The sequence below is a fragment of the Vidua macroura genome, chromosome 18, assembly GCF_024509145.1.
Source record: "Vidua macroura isolate BioBank_ID:100142 chromosome 18, ASM2450914v1, whole genome shotgun sequence".
In the NCBI taxonomy this organism is placed as follows: Eukaryota; Metazoa; Chordata; class Aves; order Passeriformes; family Viduidae; genus Vidua; species Vidua macroura.
The window spans coordinates 3,495,968-3,514,926 of NC_071588.1; the positions used below are offsets into that span (position 1 = coordinate 3,495,968).

General features: G+C 41.5%; 2 protein-coding genes across 6 annotated transcripts in view; both read right to left on the reverse strand.

The window, feature by feature from the left end:
• CLIP1 (CAP-Gly domain containing linker protein 1) overlaps positions 1–2,022 on the reverse strand; it is a 62,028-nt gene extending 60,006 nt beyond the window's left edge. For 2 of the 4 annotated variants that reach the window (XM_053993773.1, XM_053993772.1), the window contains exon 1: positions 1,273–1,435. The gene's annotated coding sequence lies outside the window, so the exon portion shown is untranslated. Of the gene's footprint in view, positions 1–1,272; positions 1,437–1,708 lie in introns of those variants that run through there. The other 2 variants (XM_053993774.1, XM_053993771.1) reach the window with 2 other exon arrangements.
• Positions 2,023–7,475: 5,453 nt separating this feature from the next.
• ZCCHC8 (zinc finger CCHC-type containing 8) lies at positions 7,476–18,867 on the reverse strand. 2 transcript variants are annotated; one of them, XM_053993777.1, is made up of 14 exons: positions 18,687–18,867; positions 17,855–17,895; positions 17,157–17,231; positions 16,552–16,657; positions 15,813–15,890; positions 15,397–15,500; positions 14,072–14,137; positions 13,009–13,069; positions 12,753–12,895; positions 11,920–12,062; positions 11,105–11,220; positions 10,283–10,366; positions 9,694–9,808; positions 7,476–8,972 (listed from the first exon to the last, which is right to left on the reverse strand). In XM_053993777.1, the coding sequence occupies exons 1-14, from the start codon at positions 18,849–18,851 to the stop codon at positions 8,170–8,172; spliced, it is 2,100 nt and encodes a 699-aa protein (XP_053849752.1). In that variant the 5' UTR covers positions 18,852–18,867; the 3' UTR covers positions 7,476–8,169. The 2 variants fall into 2 exon arrangements, with proteins under 2 accessions (XP_053849752.1, XP_053849751.1); XM_053993776.1 differs by having other exon boundaries at positions 13,009–13,072.
• Positions 18,868–18,959: the final 92 nt, after the last annotated feature.

Genomic DNA, 18,959 nt, shown 5'->3' on the forward strand with positions numbered 1-18,959 from the left:
ATACAAATTATGTAAAACTCTTTTTTGCCAAATAAAATCTCCCTCTTGATCCCTAAAGATATGGACATTTAAGGTCACATTTCCAAGCTTTTCTGCTTCAGACAACTCATCCCTTTCCCTTCAGAACACAGAAAGCTTTAGTGCACTGTAGCACAGACAGAAAATCTCCCAGCATGTATACAAGGACTGGGCAGGAAAAGAACCTTGAAATCTTGTCATTTTACAGCAAGAACTAACAATCCTCAGCATGTAAAAGATGAACAGTTCAACTTTCCTTAGAATAAGAAATGCTGCTGTGGGTGGAGGGGAGGTGTTTACTTTTCCTTCACAGTATCTACTTTGCAATCTTCCTACTCTTGCAGCAGGTGCACATGGACACACTTCAGGAAAACCGCTCTGCCGTTGCTAGTTTCAAATTTACATTGCATTCAGAATGCGTATTTCTGTTCTTTCAATAAAATACTTTGCAAAGCAGCCAGCATCGAGGCACTTCCTCTTTTGTACCCCTTTTTCTTTCTTCTTCCTACATGTCAATACAAGTATCACATGTTTTAAAATCCTTCTGCTCAAAGATCTCAAAGCAACCTGTGAACTTCTATAAAACCCTGCCCATTCAGCACAGTGGGTAAGTGAAGGGGTGGGGAGGAACAAGTCTTCATTTCACAGTCATATATTTAATCATCAACATATACAATCACAGAGTTAAGTTTTCCTCTCCAAGCTCTACTTTGGAAAATTTCTTTGGTGTTGGCTTTTGTTTGTTTATATTTTGAAAAAATTATTTAAAGCACGGAATCAGCACCAAGATGAAAGGGAAAACTAACTCCTGATTTATTTTTTTTTATGCAGCAGGAGCATTACCCTGTGAGTAACAGCACCAATTACCTTGTGCCCCATGACAGCTATGGCACAGAAAAGGGAGCACTGCATCGCCTGAGGTACAGCACTATAGCGGGAACAGGAGGGGCCTGGAGCAGCGCCTGTGCCTGGGAATCCCGCAGCTCTGACAGTGCCTAGAACATGGCAGCAAACTCTCCTGAGCCACCTGAGGGGATGCCAGAGCAGCTCACCTGGAAACCAGCAGATTTTATAACAACGCGAGGACGGGGAGCGGCCATAAAAAAACAAATCCAAAAATGCCAAGGTAGGTTATTACTAAAATATCCGTAAGTAAATGCAGGATGCTGGGAATTGCGGGTCAGCACTTCCAAAGGAACATAAGCACTACCCAGACCTCTTCCCTCAGAACCAGCCGCTCAAGCCACCACTAACCCAGCACAGCGCCGCAGCTTCCCAGGGCGAGACTCGAGCAGAGGCTGCGATCCAACCTTCGTGTCCCCGCTCCGGACAACCACGCCGGAGGCTGAGGGAGACGAGGCCGTCCCGCTGCTGCTCCGCGCCGACCCCGCGTCCGCAGCGCCCCGTCCCGCCGGGGCTCGGCCGGGCCCCCGCGGGCAGCACGTGCGGCGGCCGCTAACAGCCCTCAGCGCCGGGGCCCGGCCCGCCGCCCCTCACGGCCCCGCCGCTGCCCCTCACGGCCCCTCGGCACCGACCCCCGCGCCCTCAGACCCGCCCAGCGCGGCGCCCGGACGGGAAGCGCGGAGGCCCCGAGGCGGGAGGCGGCGGACGCGGCTCCCGCCGCCCTCAGGCGCCGCCGTCGCCCCGCGCGCTCCTCAGGGCGGCCTCCCCCCCGGCCCCGCCGCCTCACCCGCCCCGCCGCCGGCGCAGCTCCCGCCGTCTCCTCCGGCTGCTGCTGCCGCTCCTGTTCCTGCTCCCGCGGCCCCTCTGCAGCGGCGCCGCCCCGGCTCGCAGGAGGCGGAGCGGGGCGGGCGCAACGTCTGCGCCCGCCGGGGCGGGGACTGCACCAGCAGCAGCAGCGGCGGCCGCACCGGCGGTGCCCCCGAGCTCCCCGCGCCCCCTCCTCTCTCTTTGTCCGCCCCCCGCTTTGTTCGCCCCGCGGCAGCCGCAGCCCGGGGGAGGGAGCGGCCGTGCCCCGGCTCGGGGCGACCCCGCCGCGCCCGGTGGTCCCGGAGCCGGCGCTGCGGCACAGCCCGGCTGGGTGGGAGGGGGAGAGGGTGGGCACACACGGGGAGGTGTGAAGCACATCGCTCCAGTGGGTGAATAACTTCACTGTCTGCTGCTTCGCTCCATTTTCCTTTTGTCCTGATGCCCAGAAATCCATCATGCAGAAATTTATTATCCCAAAGTACTGGATTTTTTATTTTCTTTGTGTTTGTGAAGCAACACATTGGAAGCTGGCGTTATCCCACTGCTAAAGTTTAAACAGCTGGAGCAGCAGCCCCAGCGCCATCATCAACAATTTAATACCGATTTTCAAGGCTGAACCAAACAGCTCTGCTCCACTTCTTCCCCTCTTACAAACAGGCAGCAGAGCCCAGCCAGAGCTGGCCCATCACCGCTGAATTCCTCACAAAACAAACCTCAGTTTGCAGCCTCATAGCTTGTTGGGTTTCTGCATGATGCCATTCGAACAAAAGGGTGATGAGAAAGCAGTTCCATTGCTGGGGACTGATTGCAATTTGTGTTTCATTTTGGCTTCGTTCTTTGGCATTAATCCAGCATGGTAAAGCATAAAATGGTGTGATGCATTCCCCAAATAAAAGGTTTCAACTACAATATTTAGCAATGTTTGTTAGAATTTCACTTCCTAAACGTTAAACACAATCTCTTGCCATGGCCATTACATGGTGAAACAGAATTTGAATCCATGTACAGCCACCCCTCTTTCTCCCTACAAAATTTGATAAAAGTTTCGCTGAATAAGGACTTCAGGATTTAAACACTGGACTGTATTCAGAAGTGCAGAGCCAGCAAAGGATTGCTTTTAAAAAAAATGACCCTGCAGCCCCTAGCTATGGAAATAATCCCAAAAAAATTGCAATAAAGTTAGAAACTGGAGAGTTGTACTAACTTTACAGAACACTTGCCTAAAATATCTTCTGGCTTGAGAGCTGCACCTCTGTGCTTCTTTCTGGTGGTGCACATTTGAGCTTTCTGTACTGATCTGATGCTAACATAGAATGGGTTTTTCTCTAAGTGTATCTATCATTCTCCATCATTAATTTGATGTTTTGTCTCTCAGTTAATTTGTCACCATGTAAGTCCATCTCAAATGTTTGCAGTTCAATGCACAGCATTAAAGTTGTATAAGCAGTATCAGACTGATGCATCGAGGACACAGCACAGCAACTACAAGGCAGCTTAAAGATGAAAACTAGAAGTTGCAAGTTTGTGCTGTTATTGTAGAACTTGTCATCATGTGGGAGCAGTAACAGTGGGGAAATAATGGATAAAATATGTTTAAATCTGTAAATAGTTTGCTTCACTCCCTTGCAAGGCTACAGTAAAAATGTCCTGGTGGACTAAGGCAAGAATTGAGAATGTCACACAGATCAAGGGAATGTGCCACTGTTTTTTCCAGTAATTTCCTACTGAACAGACTCAGCTTCAAGATCCCATAGTCCTGTAGGAAAAAAAAAGAGAGTTTGTTATGCATTCTTTGACCAGAATCAACTTCATACTATGAAAATGTAGCTTTGGAACAACTGCAACTTCAGTTCATCCCAGCTGGAAATGGTTGACAGCCGCTGTGTACCAGTCTGCACCCAGAGGGCACAGCCAATTTGTAGGAATCATTGTAATAAAAGATCCTGGTACAATAAACCACCCTCCTGTACAGGATTAGATATGACTGAAAGCCAGAATATCTTTGATTCCAGTCCTGGTGGCTGTTTTCTGATCTGCATGATCAGATCAGTCAACAAATAATATACAGGCATTTTCATAATTCCATGAGAACAGGAATTGCTGGATGCTTCAGGGAAATTCAGGATGCCAACATAACTACTGGCATCCTGGCCACAAGTACAAGGCTCACTTTAAAATTAGAATTCTCAATAATGTGGGAACACCAGTTGCTGCTGTTTCTGCCCTTCTTCAGATTTGTGAAGGCTCCAAGGTTGTTGAAGCTTTCTAAAGAGCAAACATGTTGTCCTTTAAGAACTGAATGTAAGGATCTCTCAACAGAAGAAATCCATTTTTCTATTCAATGGGATGTATTCATCCAAGTATGAGAATTCTGAGTGAAGATTTTTTTTTCCATCTGAATTATCTCCTCAATATGCACATCTGGCAATTCCTACACAGAACTGATGGTCACATCTGCTACAGAAAAGACAGCTAATTGCTTTTTTTATCTCAGAAGTGCTGCTTCAAAAATCCCAGCACTTGCACTACTATTTTCTGTAGTTTCTTTTCTGTAAAGGCTGCAAAAAGTCTTTTCACTGCTAATGTACTTACTGCTTCCCTTCCCCAGGTCAGCCAGACTACCCAGCAGCCATAAAAGAAAAAGCTCTCCAAACCCATGTTCTTTGGTGAGCTACCCAAGACAAGCTTTCATCCAATTTTACATTATTTGATCTACTCTAACATGGGTAAAAAACAGAGAGCAGTATTTGAACAAATTAAAAAAGAATCCTTTCTGCATTCTGGTTTAAACAAGATACTTAAATTAACAATAAAGTTCCTCTTGATGAGTGTTTCATTTCCCTGATAACTGAGGAACCAGTCTATTAATAAAGATGCAAATCATTCTAGCACTTATGTAAATAGCAATAAAAGCTGCATTCTCACCTACAGCAAAACAAAGCAGAAGGATTTTTTTTCCTATTGAGTGCTGAATTCTAAAGAAAGGGTAAATAAATGTTCATTCATTCATGGGTGACAACTACACACATGTTGCAAAAAATCTGATGTAACATCTCTGCTGCTGTAGTTGTCTGAAGTCTAGGAAGTGTCCAATTGTCACACAGTAATTACCACTTATTAAATCCATCCTGTTTTCTAAAAGCTACTCCAGGAATCACGACCAATTCTTCCCTCTGACTCATCCCCTCCCACCCCCCAAAATGTAGCAATGACTCTGCACTGTATTCTTAGGAACAGCATCAATCTTCAGTGGCATTCCCTTCCCAGGGGCAGCACAGCCATGGCACAGAACGAAGGTGCTACGGGGTTCCATGGCAACTGAAACACTTGAATTATACTGGAGCTTTTTCCTCCTCTTCATTTCTCCTTTTTTTTTTTTTTTTCCCCAGCTATGCTGCCTCACAGAGCTTGCAGTGAAATAATTATTTTTAGCAGCTACCACATCTTTCACATCTCCTAGAATCTCAGCTATTTCTCTTTTCTTGACGTTTTGAGCGCTGTGAATTGGGTTATAAAAGAGTCAGAAATTTGGATCTTTTTAAGACACAACTTCCCACCTGACTGATACTCAGAATATTTTGCAGAGATTTGATTTTTTAGATGTGCATGAGCATTTGTGGTGTTCCAAGTGCTGTAAATAAACATGAGGACTATGCCAAAAGGAGTCTGTGGGAAAATCTGAGTGATGCCTGCTCATGCTATACCCACCTCATTACAGATTTTATTACTCATTCATTTCAGTAAGCTCTAATCTAGGTTATTATGCCACACCCATCACCATGGGAATGGCACTTAAAAGCACCCAAAATACTTTCCTATTCAGCTTTTCCTTGGGACTTAAGAGTGTGATCTGATTGCAGTTTCAATCTACAAAACCCATTTGAGTAGTTACAGCTGACAGATTAAAAACCTCACTAGTTACAAGCATCTTCAGTGCAACAATATGGAGCACTTGATAGAACAGTGAATTACAGATAAATAGCTAAGAGATGCAGATGAATGAATTCCTCATCATGAGAGAAGCAGCAGAGATAACTCCCCATCCCTAATTAACTGTGTCTTACAGCAGAGGTAAATACAGGAGGAATTTTACTTACTGGTTCAGTTTTCTCACAGCACTATCCATGCTGACTGCCACCTCCAAAGACAGGAGAATTCCAAAAAGATTTAAAAGAATAATTAAAAAGATACCTCTGAGTGCTCTCAGAGAATTTTGTATGATTTATCATCATTTGAAATTAAATTACTAAAATTAAACCCAGAAATTAAACAGTCCCTGCTTGCTTTACTGAGATCAAAACATATCACAAAAATATTATTTTAAGAAAAAAAATAAGCATTACAGGAACATTTACAACACTGCAGTTTGAAAGACAAAAGAATAACAAATGAAAATACTTTAGTCACAACTGTTTTGCTTATCTGTTATGACCAATTAATTATGTGGAAGGGTGATTGAGAATGGACCATACAGAGCACGGAAAGGTTCTAAGCACATAAAGATGATTTTTATCTTTGTGTGCTCTTCTGCCTTGCTCACAGAAACCACAAACACTCCTTTAGTTTAGGCTGCATGTCCTACTCAAGCAGCAGCATTTCCTAAGAGCCATTAAAAGCAGATCTTTAAGGTGTGGTGAGAGAACTGCGTGTTTCAAACATGAGCAGCACAACACACCCAGAAGGTGTGCACTGGCAATCATCACCTCCTGCCCTGCATCCCTGTATCATCCACGTGGCAATGGTGCAGCACACAAAGGCTCCTGTAAACTGTCATTACTGGCTTTTAAATCCATGGAAGGAGGAGGAGGAAAAAGTGCCAGACCTCCATATGCTTCCCAACAGAGCTTTCTTTAAATGTGTGTAGAAGGTGGAAACAGTACATTATTTTGTTGTTCACTCCTGTTATAAAAATACTATTTCTCCTATAAACTAGGAAGGAAAAAGCCATTCATTTTAGAACATATGATGAACATTTACCTTGACTTGCTTTCCAAGTGCAACCAAATAAAACTCAACTGGTAAATGCTGCAAAAAGATTTTTCAGCCTCTCAGAATTCACATATAAAGGTGCTTTGGTTTTGCCTTCCTGTAAAGTTTAGGGAGAAAAAAAAGAAAAATAAATAAATAAAGGCTTTAACTGCAAAGCCTGGGGTTCTCATTGAGATTCAAATGCAGAGTGTACCAATATCATGTATATTAAAGATCTTTGGGCAATATGCACTAACTGCAAAGCTGAGAATTTCAAAGAATTAATTTCACTCTCTAACATTATCTTACAGACATTCCCCTTCACAAGTTTTTTGTTAGATACATGAAAATGCTTTGGTTTACTCTGCTTTACACTTGGCTGGGGAGACTTTTCCTGCATTTCTGGAAGGACAAATGCTTACATCAATCTAGTGCTCCCTCTCTTGGCAACTGAACAATGTGCAGTCACTTCAGCCACAGGTCCCTCTCGAGACAAGAAGGGAAAAAAGTGTTAGAACAATTAATCAGCATGATTGTAACATTTCTAAGCATTCAGATGTTGGCAGCTCTTCAGATCATGGAAAATGAATGGTATGGCAAGGTTCTGTTTAAGTAGCTAAGAGAATTTTAACAATTTCTTGATTAAGAAAACATGAAGCCAACAGTTGTGGTCCTTCCTAAAACATTTCACTATACTCATCCTCATTTTGCTCAGCTTGTTTTCCCAATTTATTTCAGCAGCTGATTTTCAAAAAAACAGCATTTTGCTGCTTTAGGAATCCAATTAAAAGCTCTTTAGCTAAAAGCTCATTTATTAAACCTCTGTAGACAACCACGAACATGTCTGTACAGCAAGTTTACATGAAGGACAATGCTACAAAAGATACAGTGGCAATTAAAACAGACCCACATAAATAATTTATAAAAATACTTGAAATGGTGAAAATAGCACTGTAATCCCCAATTATTTTCTTCCAATTGCCAGGACTTTGATGTGGGAAATCTTAACATCAGACCTTTTAAAAACATTCAGAATATATTAAACTTATCTACAGGATAATTAGCAAAATGTATAAAGTGTAGATTATTGTACAAAGGACAGATATTAAAAAAATCACCAATCCACCTGAAACTCAAGGACAATATAAATCTTAGCCAAAATAATGAACACCAAACCACAAACTCTGCATTTTAGAGTCTCGAGTATTGGCAAATAAAATGGTCTTAACAAATCACCAGTCCTGTTATTCCTTAGTGGAAGCATGCAATTTGGGAAAATTCTACATTTGCTGGCTGCATTGGTGGTCCTGGTCAAGATGGAAACCTGCACTGACTTCAATACCAAGGAAGAATAGGGCAGACCTGTATTTGTCAAGATTTTCTCTTTTCCGTAAGATGAGGGAGGTTATCTGAGTTTGTAAAACTGGTGGGGAAACAGAAGGGATTTGGATATAAGAAAACAAAAGTTAAGATTTAAGTCTTTTTCTTTTGCTGGTTTCTTGGGGAATTTTTTAACAGGCTTCTTATCCGTAGATAAACCCCAGTTGATTCTGCCATATTCTCAAATTCAAATGGTGTGATGCCTGCAGCAAACTTGCTCATGTCAGGAACAAGTCCAGATTTTTTCACAGATGATCCAGTGCTTGTGGGCACTTTATTATCACCTGTGTTTTCCCCCTCATTAACCTCAGGGTTGGCAGCAGGCAGGGTGTCATCCAGCAGGCCTTCAGAAACTGCATTATCAGGATTTTCCTTTAAGTCAAGCAAACCATCCTCTAGATTGGGACTGGTTAGAGAATGTTCATTTTCTGGGACCTGCTCACTGATGTCAGAAAATTCTGTTTCCACTGAGATCACTTTCTCAGGTGACCTGACTTCTGCAACGAGATCTGCTTCATTCCTGGCTGGTGATGATGTAAGGGAATTCCCAGTTACAGGGGTGTCAACAGGAATATCAGAGTCACTGTTTGTGCTCTCTGCCTGCTCCAGCGCTGCCCAGATTAACCTCTGCTGCTCCTCCAGCTCCTCCAGGGTCAGTGTATCCTCATCCATCACTGAGTCCACTATTTTGGGCTGAGGACTGTCACTGGCAGAGTTTGGTGGTGGAGTGGTCCTAGGGAGGGGAGAGTGAGTGGGTGTGGAAGGCTGAGGGGGTGTGACTGGGGGTGTTCCTCGTGGCACAGGTGGAGGAGTGGACATGGATGGAGATCCAGGCGGCAGCGGAGGTTGGAACTGAAAACTGTTGGGAGTTTGAGATCTCTGTGTTCCTTCCAGATCTAGAAAGAGATTTAAATACACCTTTTAGAACCTGAAATCTGACCAGGACAAGACTCAAAGTGCCAATGTTCTGATTAACTACCAGACTTATGTCTTCTCATCCTTGGTTTTCAGCTGAGACAGAACAAACTTTGTGAGGGTTTTCATATCCACCAAAACTATGTTTTTTGGGATTTTACCTCTGCCAGCCATTCAAGGAAAAAAAAATTACTCTTGAAGGTATTAAGAACAAACTCATTCTACACTGAGACACATTGAAGGACTCCTCATGGCAGATTTCAAAAGGAAAGCCAGAAGTTTCTCCCACTGTTCTAACACTTAACACTGAATCCTCCTTTGAGCCTGCCTCATTTTTAAGAAGCTGTAAGCTTGCAAATTTATGTTATTTCATCCAAATATTTAGGGATTTGAGGGGCTTAACAGAAATTTCTTTAGGATGCTCCTGAAGTAAAGAGATCAGAATTTTTAACATAACATTGCAATTGATATGAGCACAACTGAAACCTCCTGCTTGGTAGTAGAAGACATAAAAATCACAATGACAGTCACAGCAAATGCCACTGCAGTAGGACACTGCTGGCCTCTGTCAACACTGCCTTTAACTACTACCAAAATACTGACACATTGGCTTCTCTTTTAACTCTCACATTTCAATTCAGAGCAAGTTATTTCGAAAATAAAAGTTGAAACTACGAAAAGCAAAAATCAGAGTGACTGTACCAGAGTCCAGGTCCATGTCAGCTGCTGCTACCTCTGAAGTGTCTTCTCTTGGTCGTTTGGAATGATGAGACTTTGACTGAGGTGCAGTCCTTTTGCTGCTGGATTTTGGACTTGGCTGCAGAGAAATTATCCACAAAACCAAAAAGAATTAGCATTATCCTGTACAGGGCAACGTTTCCAGCTGTAAGAATGATAGCAATTTTTAAACTGTGCAATCATTTGGGGCCCCAGTGTGTAAATAGTAATTAACATTTGAGGGATTCCATGGCCATGGAAACCAAGCTTCTCATTTTTTAGGGGAGTCTGGAACTTCCAGGCTGTGTAAATTCATAGCATTTTTTTTCCAAACTGCTTACAAATCTTTGCATAACTGGGATCTGCTTATATTAGGAGAAATAATGGAATTAATTTTAAACATGAAGCCATTTTTTGTTAAAACAGATAAGCCAGATGAGCATTTCACCCTCACTAGTGTCAATAAAAAGTCTGTACCCTTGTGCAGAAAGAAGATACAAGCAAGAAATCATCGTGACCTGAACTAAAAGACAACGTTGTTTTTTTTTTTTAAATAACAAGGAGATATATTCACCTCCTGATAATTAGAAAGGTAGTGAGCAAAAACATCCTTCTGTTGAGATGGCTGCATGGGGATGGAACCAAACATCTGCCACTCCTACAGCAAAAAGAAAAAAAAAAGAGAGAAAAGAGAAATAATGTTGCATATAATTAGTTAATAACAGAACTTTGGTTAATAACACTGAATGAAAAAAACCACATTTGGAGGCCACTAAGTGGGTAAATGTAAAGGTGTAAATGCACAAGTGCTTCTTTTTAATGCTCAGGCATTCAGAGCAGTGATGGAATTCACTGACAGGAGGTTAAAATGCTTTTCAAGATAAAAGTGCAGCACCCACAGGAGAGTTCATGTGTGCTCTGTGCTTAAGAGGGCACCCACTATGTGGCTCTTCTGCTATGATTTGTTTAATTCCAGTTGTTACAGAGCTTTGCAGAAGACTGGTCTGATGTAATTTTTTCTGATCAAAATTATAATTACAGAAACATCCACAGTGATTTTCATATTCCAAGAACATTCAGAAAATTTACACGTATGGAAAAAACAGCCATTCATGTGTGAAGCTTTGTGTTTAAAGAATACCAAACTATCCTTCCAGGCTCCTGTTGGTGTCATAATGGAAATAATGCCCACAGAAGCACTATCAGACCCTAGCACAAGAATCATAACAAGTATCAGTTGTCACATTAATTACAACCCCCAGCCCCAAAGCAAGGGCTTAAAAAGAAGAGACTCTTAAAAGGCAATTGTCAGATGCAGAAACAAACATTAACTCTTGGCTAAAAGCAATTCCTGTCACTCAGCTCGTTGTTTAGAAGGCAGAGAACAGCTACTTACATCTGGGATCCCACTGGGAGTGGATATATTAAAGCCTGGATAATTTACCAACTTAGACACATCATAAGTGACACGTTTGGGCTGAGGAGAGCCCTCACCTTCTGCTTCAACTTCACCTATAATGGAATATAATTATTATATTAATTATTATATTATATTAATTAAGAACACCACTGAAAAAAATCCACGAGATTTAAGAATAGGAGTTTGGAATGTAAGTATTGATAGAAGGTTTTGAAAGCCAGAGAGGCAGGAACAGTAACCAAATCCATCAGATACATGTTAAACCTAACTGGGTATTCCTACACAACTGCTCTTCATGTACCATTGCTACCCTCAGAATTTGGCATCAGGACTTTTGTGAGATGCAGCATAAATAATGGCCATTAGCAAAAAGCTGGTAAATTAGTTATGTTCCAAGAAATGTGTTGTTTGCTTGCTGGTGGTTTTGTTCCTGTGTAAGAGTAATTTACTGAGGACTATGGCTTCTTCCATGAAAAGTAAGAGAAAAAGGGAGAAGAAATTGGACAAGAAGAGATTTGCAAGTCTTGCAGTTTCACACAACTCCAGGTTCTACCAGTGAAATCCCATTGACAGTTTCCCATCTTTGCAACACAACCACTATGGAATTTGTTTCGTTGTTACATCTCAGCTGATAGAAAGGTGTATTTTCACATGGCTAAAACTACTTGATTTACAACTTTCTCACCCTTCCACGAGGAAGACGAAGGTTTACAAACCAGTTACTTTATTATCTCCTGAGGAGGATGCAGCCAGCACACAGCAAAGCTGCATCCCAGCCCCACATTGCTCACCTTTGCCATCATACAGAGCCAGTCCTGAGTGCTCCATTTCGGCCTCCTTGAGCCAGCCCGGGGGGTAGCCCAGCTGCCGCATGCGGTAAATGAACGGGGGCAGGCTCTTCTCTGTCACACCAAGGGCATCCTGAAGGACCCCACTAAGTTAAGGAAACAAACAGAAACCAAAATGTCACCCAGAAAAATCCCTTCATTGGTGACAAAAGGTTATGAGTATTTTGTGGAGTTTTCAGCTGTCAAGGTAAAATAGTTCAGTTGTAGCTCAAAGTGTGTTGCAGGTATATATGAAAATCAGCTCTGATTTTAAATAAAACTTTCTGCTTTGCTGATATGCTTAAACACTTCAATAGATTTAATTCTACACTAAGAATAACCTACTTGACCTACTACTTCTGACTCATGGCCTTGACTGCAGCTATCAACAGGAAGGGTGGACCTTGACACTGAACTTGTGATTTTTTTGGAGACTGCCACACAATGCTATGATTTCTCTGAACATTTTGAATAGAGAGGAAGGGACACTCAAAGCTCAAAATTTGCAGACTTCTGAATACATTTTTAGTAGGAACATAATAAATTGGCAATTTGAGAAGTCAAAGAGTAATATTTATCACCCTGCATTAGAGAAACGGTAGGACTGTCAAGCTAGCAGTGAGTTCTCATTTGAAAGATATGTCTAAAATTTATTTAAATTCTATTTAGCAAATTCTAACATAATACACTCATAGTTAAGAGCTGCAGGTAGACTTAATAAACTCTAGCAATTAAAATCTGACACTCCAAAGGCAGAAGAGGTATTCCAGACAATCAAATGGAAAAAAAAGAGATACCTAATTACTCCTGGCTTAAATTTTCCAAACCTCTCTTCTACTTCTTCTGCATGGTAACGCTGCTGAAAATTCTGATTGCTCGAACCACCACAAGCTTCCAAAAACTCCTTTCTCTTCTCGTTTATACGAGCTGCATTTCGTGGCTTAAAGATAATACAATGGGGAAGTTTAGAGTTGGACAACTTACAATTTATGCACTCCTTCACCCAACACAAAGCTTGGAGAGCAGCAGTCTTTGGAATACTGGTGACTTTACCTTTGGGCAGTCCTTCATTTGATGGTCTTCAGAACCACAATTGAAACAATGAGGTTTGGGCCTGCTTGACAAATGCACAACAAATTAAACCTGAAAACAACTTTGCAATGTTAAATACACCTAATTATTTTCATTCTCGACAGATTTTAAGGTTTAGACTTGAGAAAGACAAAACCAAAAGCAATGACTGCTGATGTCATGTGCTGTCTTCTGCTTCTTTTAAACTTATATCAGTCCTTAAATAGAGAATATTGCTGATTCCACAGTGCTAAGGAGAACATGGGAAATGAGGAAAGGGCAGAGGGAAATAGGAAATGGTATCATCAGAGGTCTGATCCCTTCCACAATACTGGGAATCAGTCACCAGTAGAAACAAACAGCAGAGCACAACCATTTCTTTGGAAAGTCCTGGCCCATAGTTTCAAGTAATTCATTTTGTGAAACTGCACTGAAAACCTGGAATGGAACTGCAGCTGGCTTCAACTTAAATCTTCCTTGTAAATTCACACCATGGCAGGAAACATTTGCAATATTACTGGGGTGAAATCCCAAGATTTTAGAGGAAGATTTATCTTCTGAACATTCATTTTTACTGAATTAGGATGGGAATCAGAAGTGGAGATAAAAAGTGTGGCACAAGTCCAAGTTAACTCCAGCTGGAAATTGAATTCCCTTCACTTCTGACCTCCCATAAAAACTACACCATCAACTCTCAGATCAGTCTGTCTTAAAAATCTATCAAGTAAGTCAGACAAGAATTGTTCTACTGAACAGTAACCATGACACAACACCAGTGCAAGGATGACAAACCAAGCACTAAAAAGACAAGAAACAGAAGAACTAAGTATAAAAATTCAGAAAGTTTTCACACACTGACTTTAGGCTCTTCCTAAAGAAACTCAATAAAAAGACAGATTCACTGACTGCAACGCTCAGCTCTGGCTTATTTAATTTAAATTTAAATATTGCTCAAGTATGTCCAAGAGTTTATTAACTGGGCAATAATCACAGAGTGCATCTGAACTTTTCAGCTCAAAACTTTACATTTAAGAATAATACAAACCTTTTGGGTTTTACTTGTATTTCTTGTCCATCTAGGGAGAGAATCTGGCTGAAAACTTGCTGATATCTTTAGATTTCAATAAGGAACTGCTACTGGATGAAGCAAAATTTCAGTTTTGTTTAAAATACCGATGAAAACTTAATAGTGCTTTGAACAGAACACTGACTCATCTGCATTAAGTTACAAATGGGTCCTTGATATGAAATCCTGAGTATAAACTATAAAATGGTATCTACTATAAATTATTTGCTAAGATGAGCTTATGCTGTTCCCTCCTACAAATTTCTACCCAATACTTTATCAGCACTTCCTAAACCTATAACCCTCTTGTTTACAGGTAGAAATTTCCAGATAATAATTCTGAAATGTTGCACAGTAATCTTATTAAACCACATTTTGACAGAATTTCAAAATGACAGGTTCAATGAGAGCAGTACTTTGGTGGTTTAGAAGCCAGTGCCTGATGAACCATTTCACTCAGAATCACTTCAGCCACACTTAACGTGGCATTTAAGGAAAAATTCCCATTAGGCATCTACTTCCTTCACCCAGAGGTTGGGAGATTGTAAATTTGCAAATTATGTTCATATATAAATAGTTTTCTAACACTGACATGACCTTGCAGAAATGAACTCTGAAACTGCTTCTTGTCCTGAGTCTTTCCAGGACAGAAGCAATACTGGAAACCAGGGGGGGATGATGTTACTTGAGAAATTTCTTGTCCAATTTCTTTTGTCGTGGAAGACATCAATATTAAAAAAACATTTCAACATTTCCCAGCTTCTTCAGCATTTCCCTCAATTCCACTTTTCAAACATTGGCTTTAATAAACAATAAAGAACCAACTTTAAAATGGATGCATGTTAAGAGCATACCATAATTAAATTTTCATAAAAGACTTCCCCTCTAGCTCCCACATTTGGAAAAAAAAAACATTTTACAGCATGTTTGAGTTTCCCAAACCCCTTTCTTCTCCCAGAGAGTGGATTTTATGGAGGGAGAATACTTATTCAATCTGCAACAAGCTGTCATTCCAAACCTGATTAGGGACTGGCCAAGGAAAGCCCTAAATTCCCAAGATGTATTTATGGGGATAAAGCATTCACTCTCAGGATAGCAATCAGCAAGTCAATTATATCAAAATACTTATTTGTTTTGAATAAAAAAGCCATTAATGACTCATTAAATCATCCCATCTATAATGACTGGTATGGTTTTGCTAGAAACACACAATCCACTGAAGAGAATTTGAGTTCAATTTACCCACTGGAATTCTTTGGATTTGACAAACGGAAAAAAGAAAGGTGTTTTAGCAAACAGGATACTTAGGTATTTCCCATCCTTCTGTCAGCTGTGGATTCTCATTTAAAATAGGCTGTCCCAGTTTATCGAGACAAAAATTGGTAAAATACAGAACACTTCCTACAACCTGTAGAAAAAAAGTCAGAGAATTGTCAGAAATGTGTCAGTATTTAGGTGAGATTCGTAGCATTTCTATAAATTTACACTGCTTGAAATACTTCCAGGGTTTTTTCCCCCATTCTGTAAGAATTTACAATTAATACAAGCCCAAACTTGTACACGTAAGATTTATTTTGCACTGATGTAGCCCAAACATGCTGAATTTAAATTTATCAGTGTAATTACAGCAGTTAAGAGATCTTATCTTAATGGCAGTCTACATTGAATGTGGAGAATGAAGAGTCAGACCTACCATGGAAGAGCACAGTCAAAAACTTACACTAAAAGCTTCTTTCATTTTTTTAGCAGAACTTGAGCTGGTTCCTTTACAGTCCTCTTCCAAAACAACGCTGGAGGGCTGACAGGAAAAGCAAAAATAAAAATAATTCATTTCAATCAACCTGAATTAGTGATGTACAAGGCACAGAATGTGGGGTTCAGCTTCTGTCCTTTCACCAACAGCAGGATGGAGATGTCCACGTCAGTGATGAAGCTTTCCACCCCCCAAAGCATGACACAACTCCTTTCTAAGGCTTTCTCTGATGAGAAATACACTGCATAATTACATCTTCATTCTCATCAAAAAAGCTAAGGGAAAGAGAGAGAGAAATGTGCCAGTCCACCCTTTCACTCAAAGTGAATGTTAAGAATCAAAATTCTAAACCAGGAGGAGAAAGTGTAAATTTTCAGATTCTGTTGTTCATCTGTTTTCTTATATACACTTGGAGTTGGGCCAAGCACTATCAGAAGAAGATATATTAAGCTTTCATCTTAATTATTTAAACCAACTCATTAATTTTCTTTCACTGAAATTTCACTAGGGACAATTTTCAACAAGCATTTTCATGGGCAGAAAGGATGTTTTCTTTCTCTCTATTTTTTTGGAACAAGCAGTTATAACATCTGGTTTGACATCTACTTGATTTGATTTTTGTCACTGTTTAACAGTGCAGTATTTCAATATTCTCATTACAGAGATGGAGAAGCAGCATTTTGTAACAATTTGAGTTTTAAAGTACCTGTGGCTTAGCATTGAAGTGTGATTTTTCATGTTCACTTTTCTTCTGCTCTTCATATTTTTGAACTAAACTATAAATAAAATCTTCAATTTCTTGATGATACCGCCTGGGATGAAGCAGAGAGAGATGAAGACATGAGCAAGGCTGAAATAAAGAGCAGATATCTCTTTTCTTAAGCACTTATCATTTACTAAATAACTTAGAAAAGGGGAAAATCCAATTCTTTTCTGTCCCCCTCTCAACTCTCACTAACACAAATGCAATCTGATATTCGAGAGCAGCCGAGTGTGGCAAAAAATCAACCCAGAGGAAGGGAAAGATTAATTTCTTCTATTTCACCCACAACATTCCTGAAATTCAAGCTGCTCTTCAGACTCACTCCAAGTTCCTGGAAGTCACCCTTCATTTCATGGTAAAAGCAGATATTGTTAATGAACAGAACTCTTGTCATACTGCCCATTATCCTTTCTCCCCTCCAAGGTTCAGTAGTTCATGTTATTGAATAAAATCTACATCCACAATTTGGGCACAGCACTGTTAGACCCAAACAAACAAACAACAAAAAAAGGCTCCATTTCCTGTCAGGATTGTTTTTTCATACTTACTTAGTAATGACATTGTTCATAAATAAAATCTGCAACAGAGGTCCATCAACTTTGGGGTTTTCCACTGAGATTCCACTAGAACAGCACAGAACACAGACAATGGGTTCAGTAAATATTCCCCACCAGTTTTATCACAGCTCAGTCTGGACCCCACAGAGGGAGGAAGGTTTGCTCAATACAAAATCTGTATTTTTAAGAAGTTCCTATCCACTTAAACAGAAGTTATCCTCTTGAGCAAAGCAGGTTGGTGTGAGGTGGAAGGAGAACAAAACATCCCCCACACTACAGAAATATTTAATGCTGTATGAACAGAATTCTCTTCCTGCTATTGTAGTTTCAATAAACTCACACAATCATTCAACCACTGAATGGACTTTTTCCTCACTGCTGAACTTATACATTAAAAATGTTTCCCTGAAGACCAAGTGAGCTTCGTTAAACAGATACACACAAATAAATAAAATTTACAGCAACATCAACTGAGTTCCTGCTGCTCAACTCCAAAAGACTTTTCGGGAACTGGAATGGCATTTTAGAAGCCCAACACCTGAGCAGGGATTGGGACATGGAAACAAGATGTGGCAGATTGTTACCACAGACAGCTTTTCTCTTAGATAAACTCTAATTATATGTACAATATAAATAAATATATTCCCTCTATACAATTCATACAGTGTTTCAAGTCAGCATTAACATACCTAGGACGAGTCAGAATTCTCAGTTTCCTTTTAAGTTCCTGATGTTAACTTATTGTTAAGGACTATGATTTTCTTTGGAAGACACAAACCCACACCCAAAGCAAGCAAGAAAACACGGAGCAAGAATTTCACAGAACAACAAATAGGGTTTCAGTCCTTCCCTTTCACTGCACAGGGGATTATTTAAAAATCCACCTGTTGCTGGAGAAACACAATAAATTGGAAAAGAAGAAAAAAACACAAATGAAAAGAGGACTAGCTATGACAATCCAAATAGTACCATTCACTACATGCAGTGATTATATTAACAGGTTTATAATATTTTATTTTAAAGATATCTGTGATCGTCACCAAAATAAAGGTAATGGTAGTATATATGTACTTGTAAATGGGAAATAAATCATAACACATTTCAGATTCCACTCTGCTGCAGCGGCAAACTCAAAAACCCTTTAGGGAACCTGTCACAATTCAACTGTTTGAAATTATTTGTAGCTGAGTTTAAAGGCACAAAGCAGGGATTCAGCGACAGCCGCTTCAACAGCCGGCGCCGCATCCCGGGAACCGAGGCGGGCCCTGCCGTTCTGGGGATAAAAGTTTCTATGGAAAACGTGCTCTGAGGAAGCCTGGGAGCACCAGGAGCTCTCCTCACGGCCCAGCTCAGCCCTCTCCCGCTTCGGGCCCCGGCGGAGACCGAGGGTTCCCTCCCCAGACCCCCGGGGAGAAGCCGGAGCCCCCCTGAGGGCCGGGACCGGCTGGCCCGGAAGGGAACCGGCAGCAGCGGGCCCGCCTTCCCCCGCCCCGGCGCGGGCCCTGCCTCTCCCGCCAGGATATTCTCCGCCCGCAGCCGCTGCACCGTCTCGTCGCGGTCGCGCAGCCGCTCGTAGAGCTGCAGCAGCGGGTCCGGCTCCTCCAGGGCGGGCGGCGAGGGCGGCGCGGGCTCGCCCTCCAGCTGCCCGAAGAGCTCGCGGTCCCCGAAGTCCACCTCCGCCGCCATCTTGGCCGCCGCAGGAAGGGCGGGACGGGGGGCAAAGGGCGGCGGGAAACGCGGGGCGGGTGGGACGACGCGTGGCGCGGACTACAACTCCCAGCGTGCGTCAGGGCG

Bases quoted from the DNA above. Each gene is read 5' to 3' on its own strand.
- ZCCHC8 (XM_053993776.1), bottom strand. From the start codon at position 18,851: ATGGCGGCGGAGGTGGACTTCGGGGACCGCGAGCTCTTCGGGCAGCTG. The intron at 13,073-14,071 runs GTTTGTATTATT...GCATTTGTCAAG, and splicing joins ATACAAGTAAAACCCAAAAG to CAGGCCCAAACCTCATTGTT. The intron at 8,973-9,693 runs GTACAGTCACTC...ATCTCTTTCTAG, and splicing joins TGACATGGACCTGGACTCTG to ATCTGGAAGGAACACAGAGA.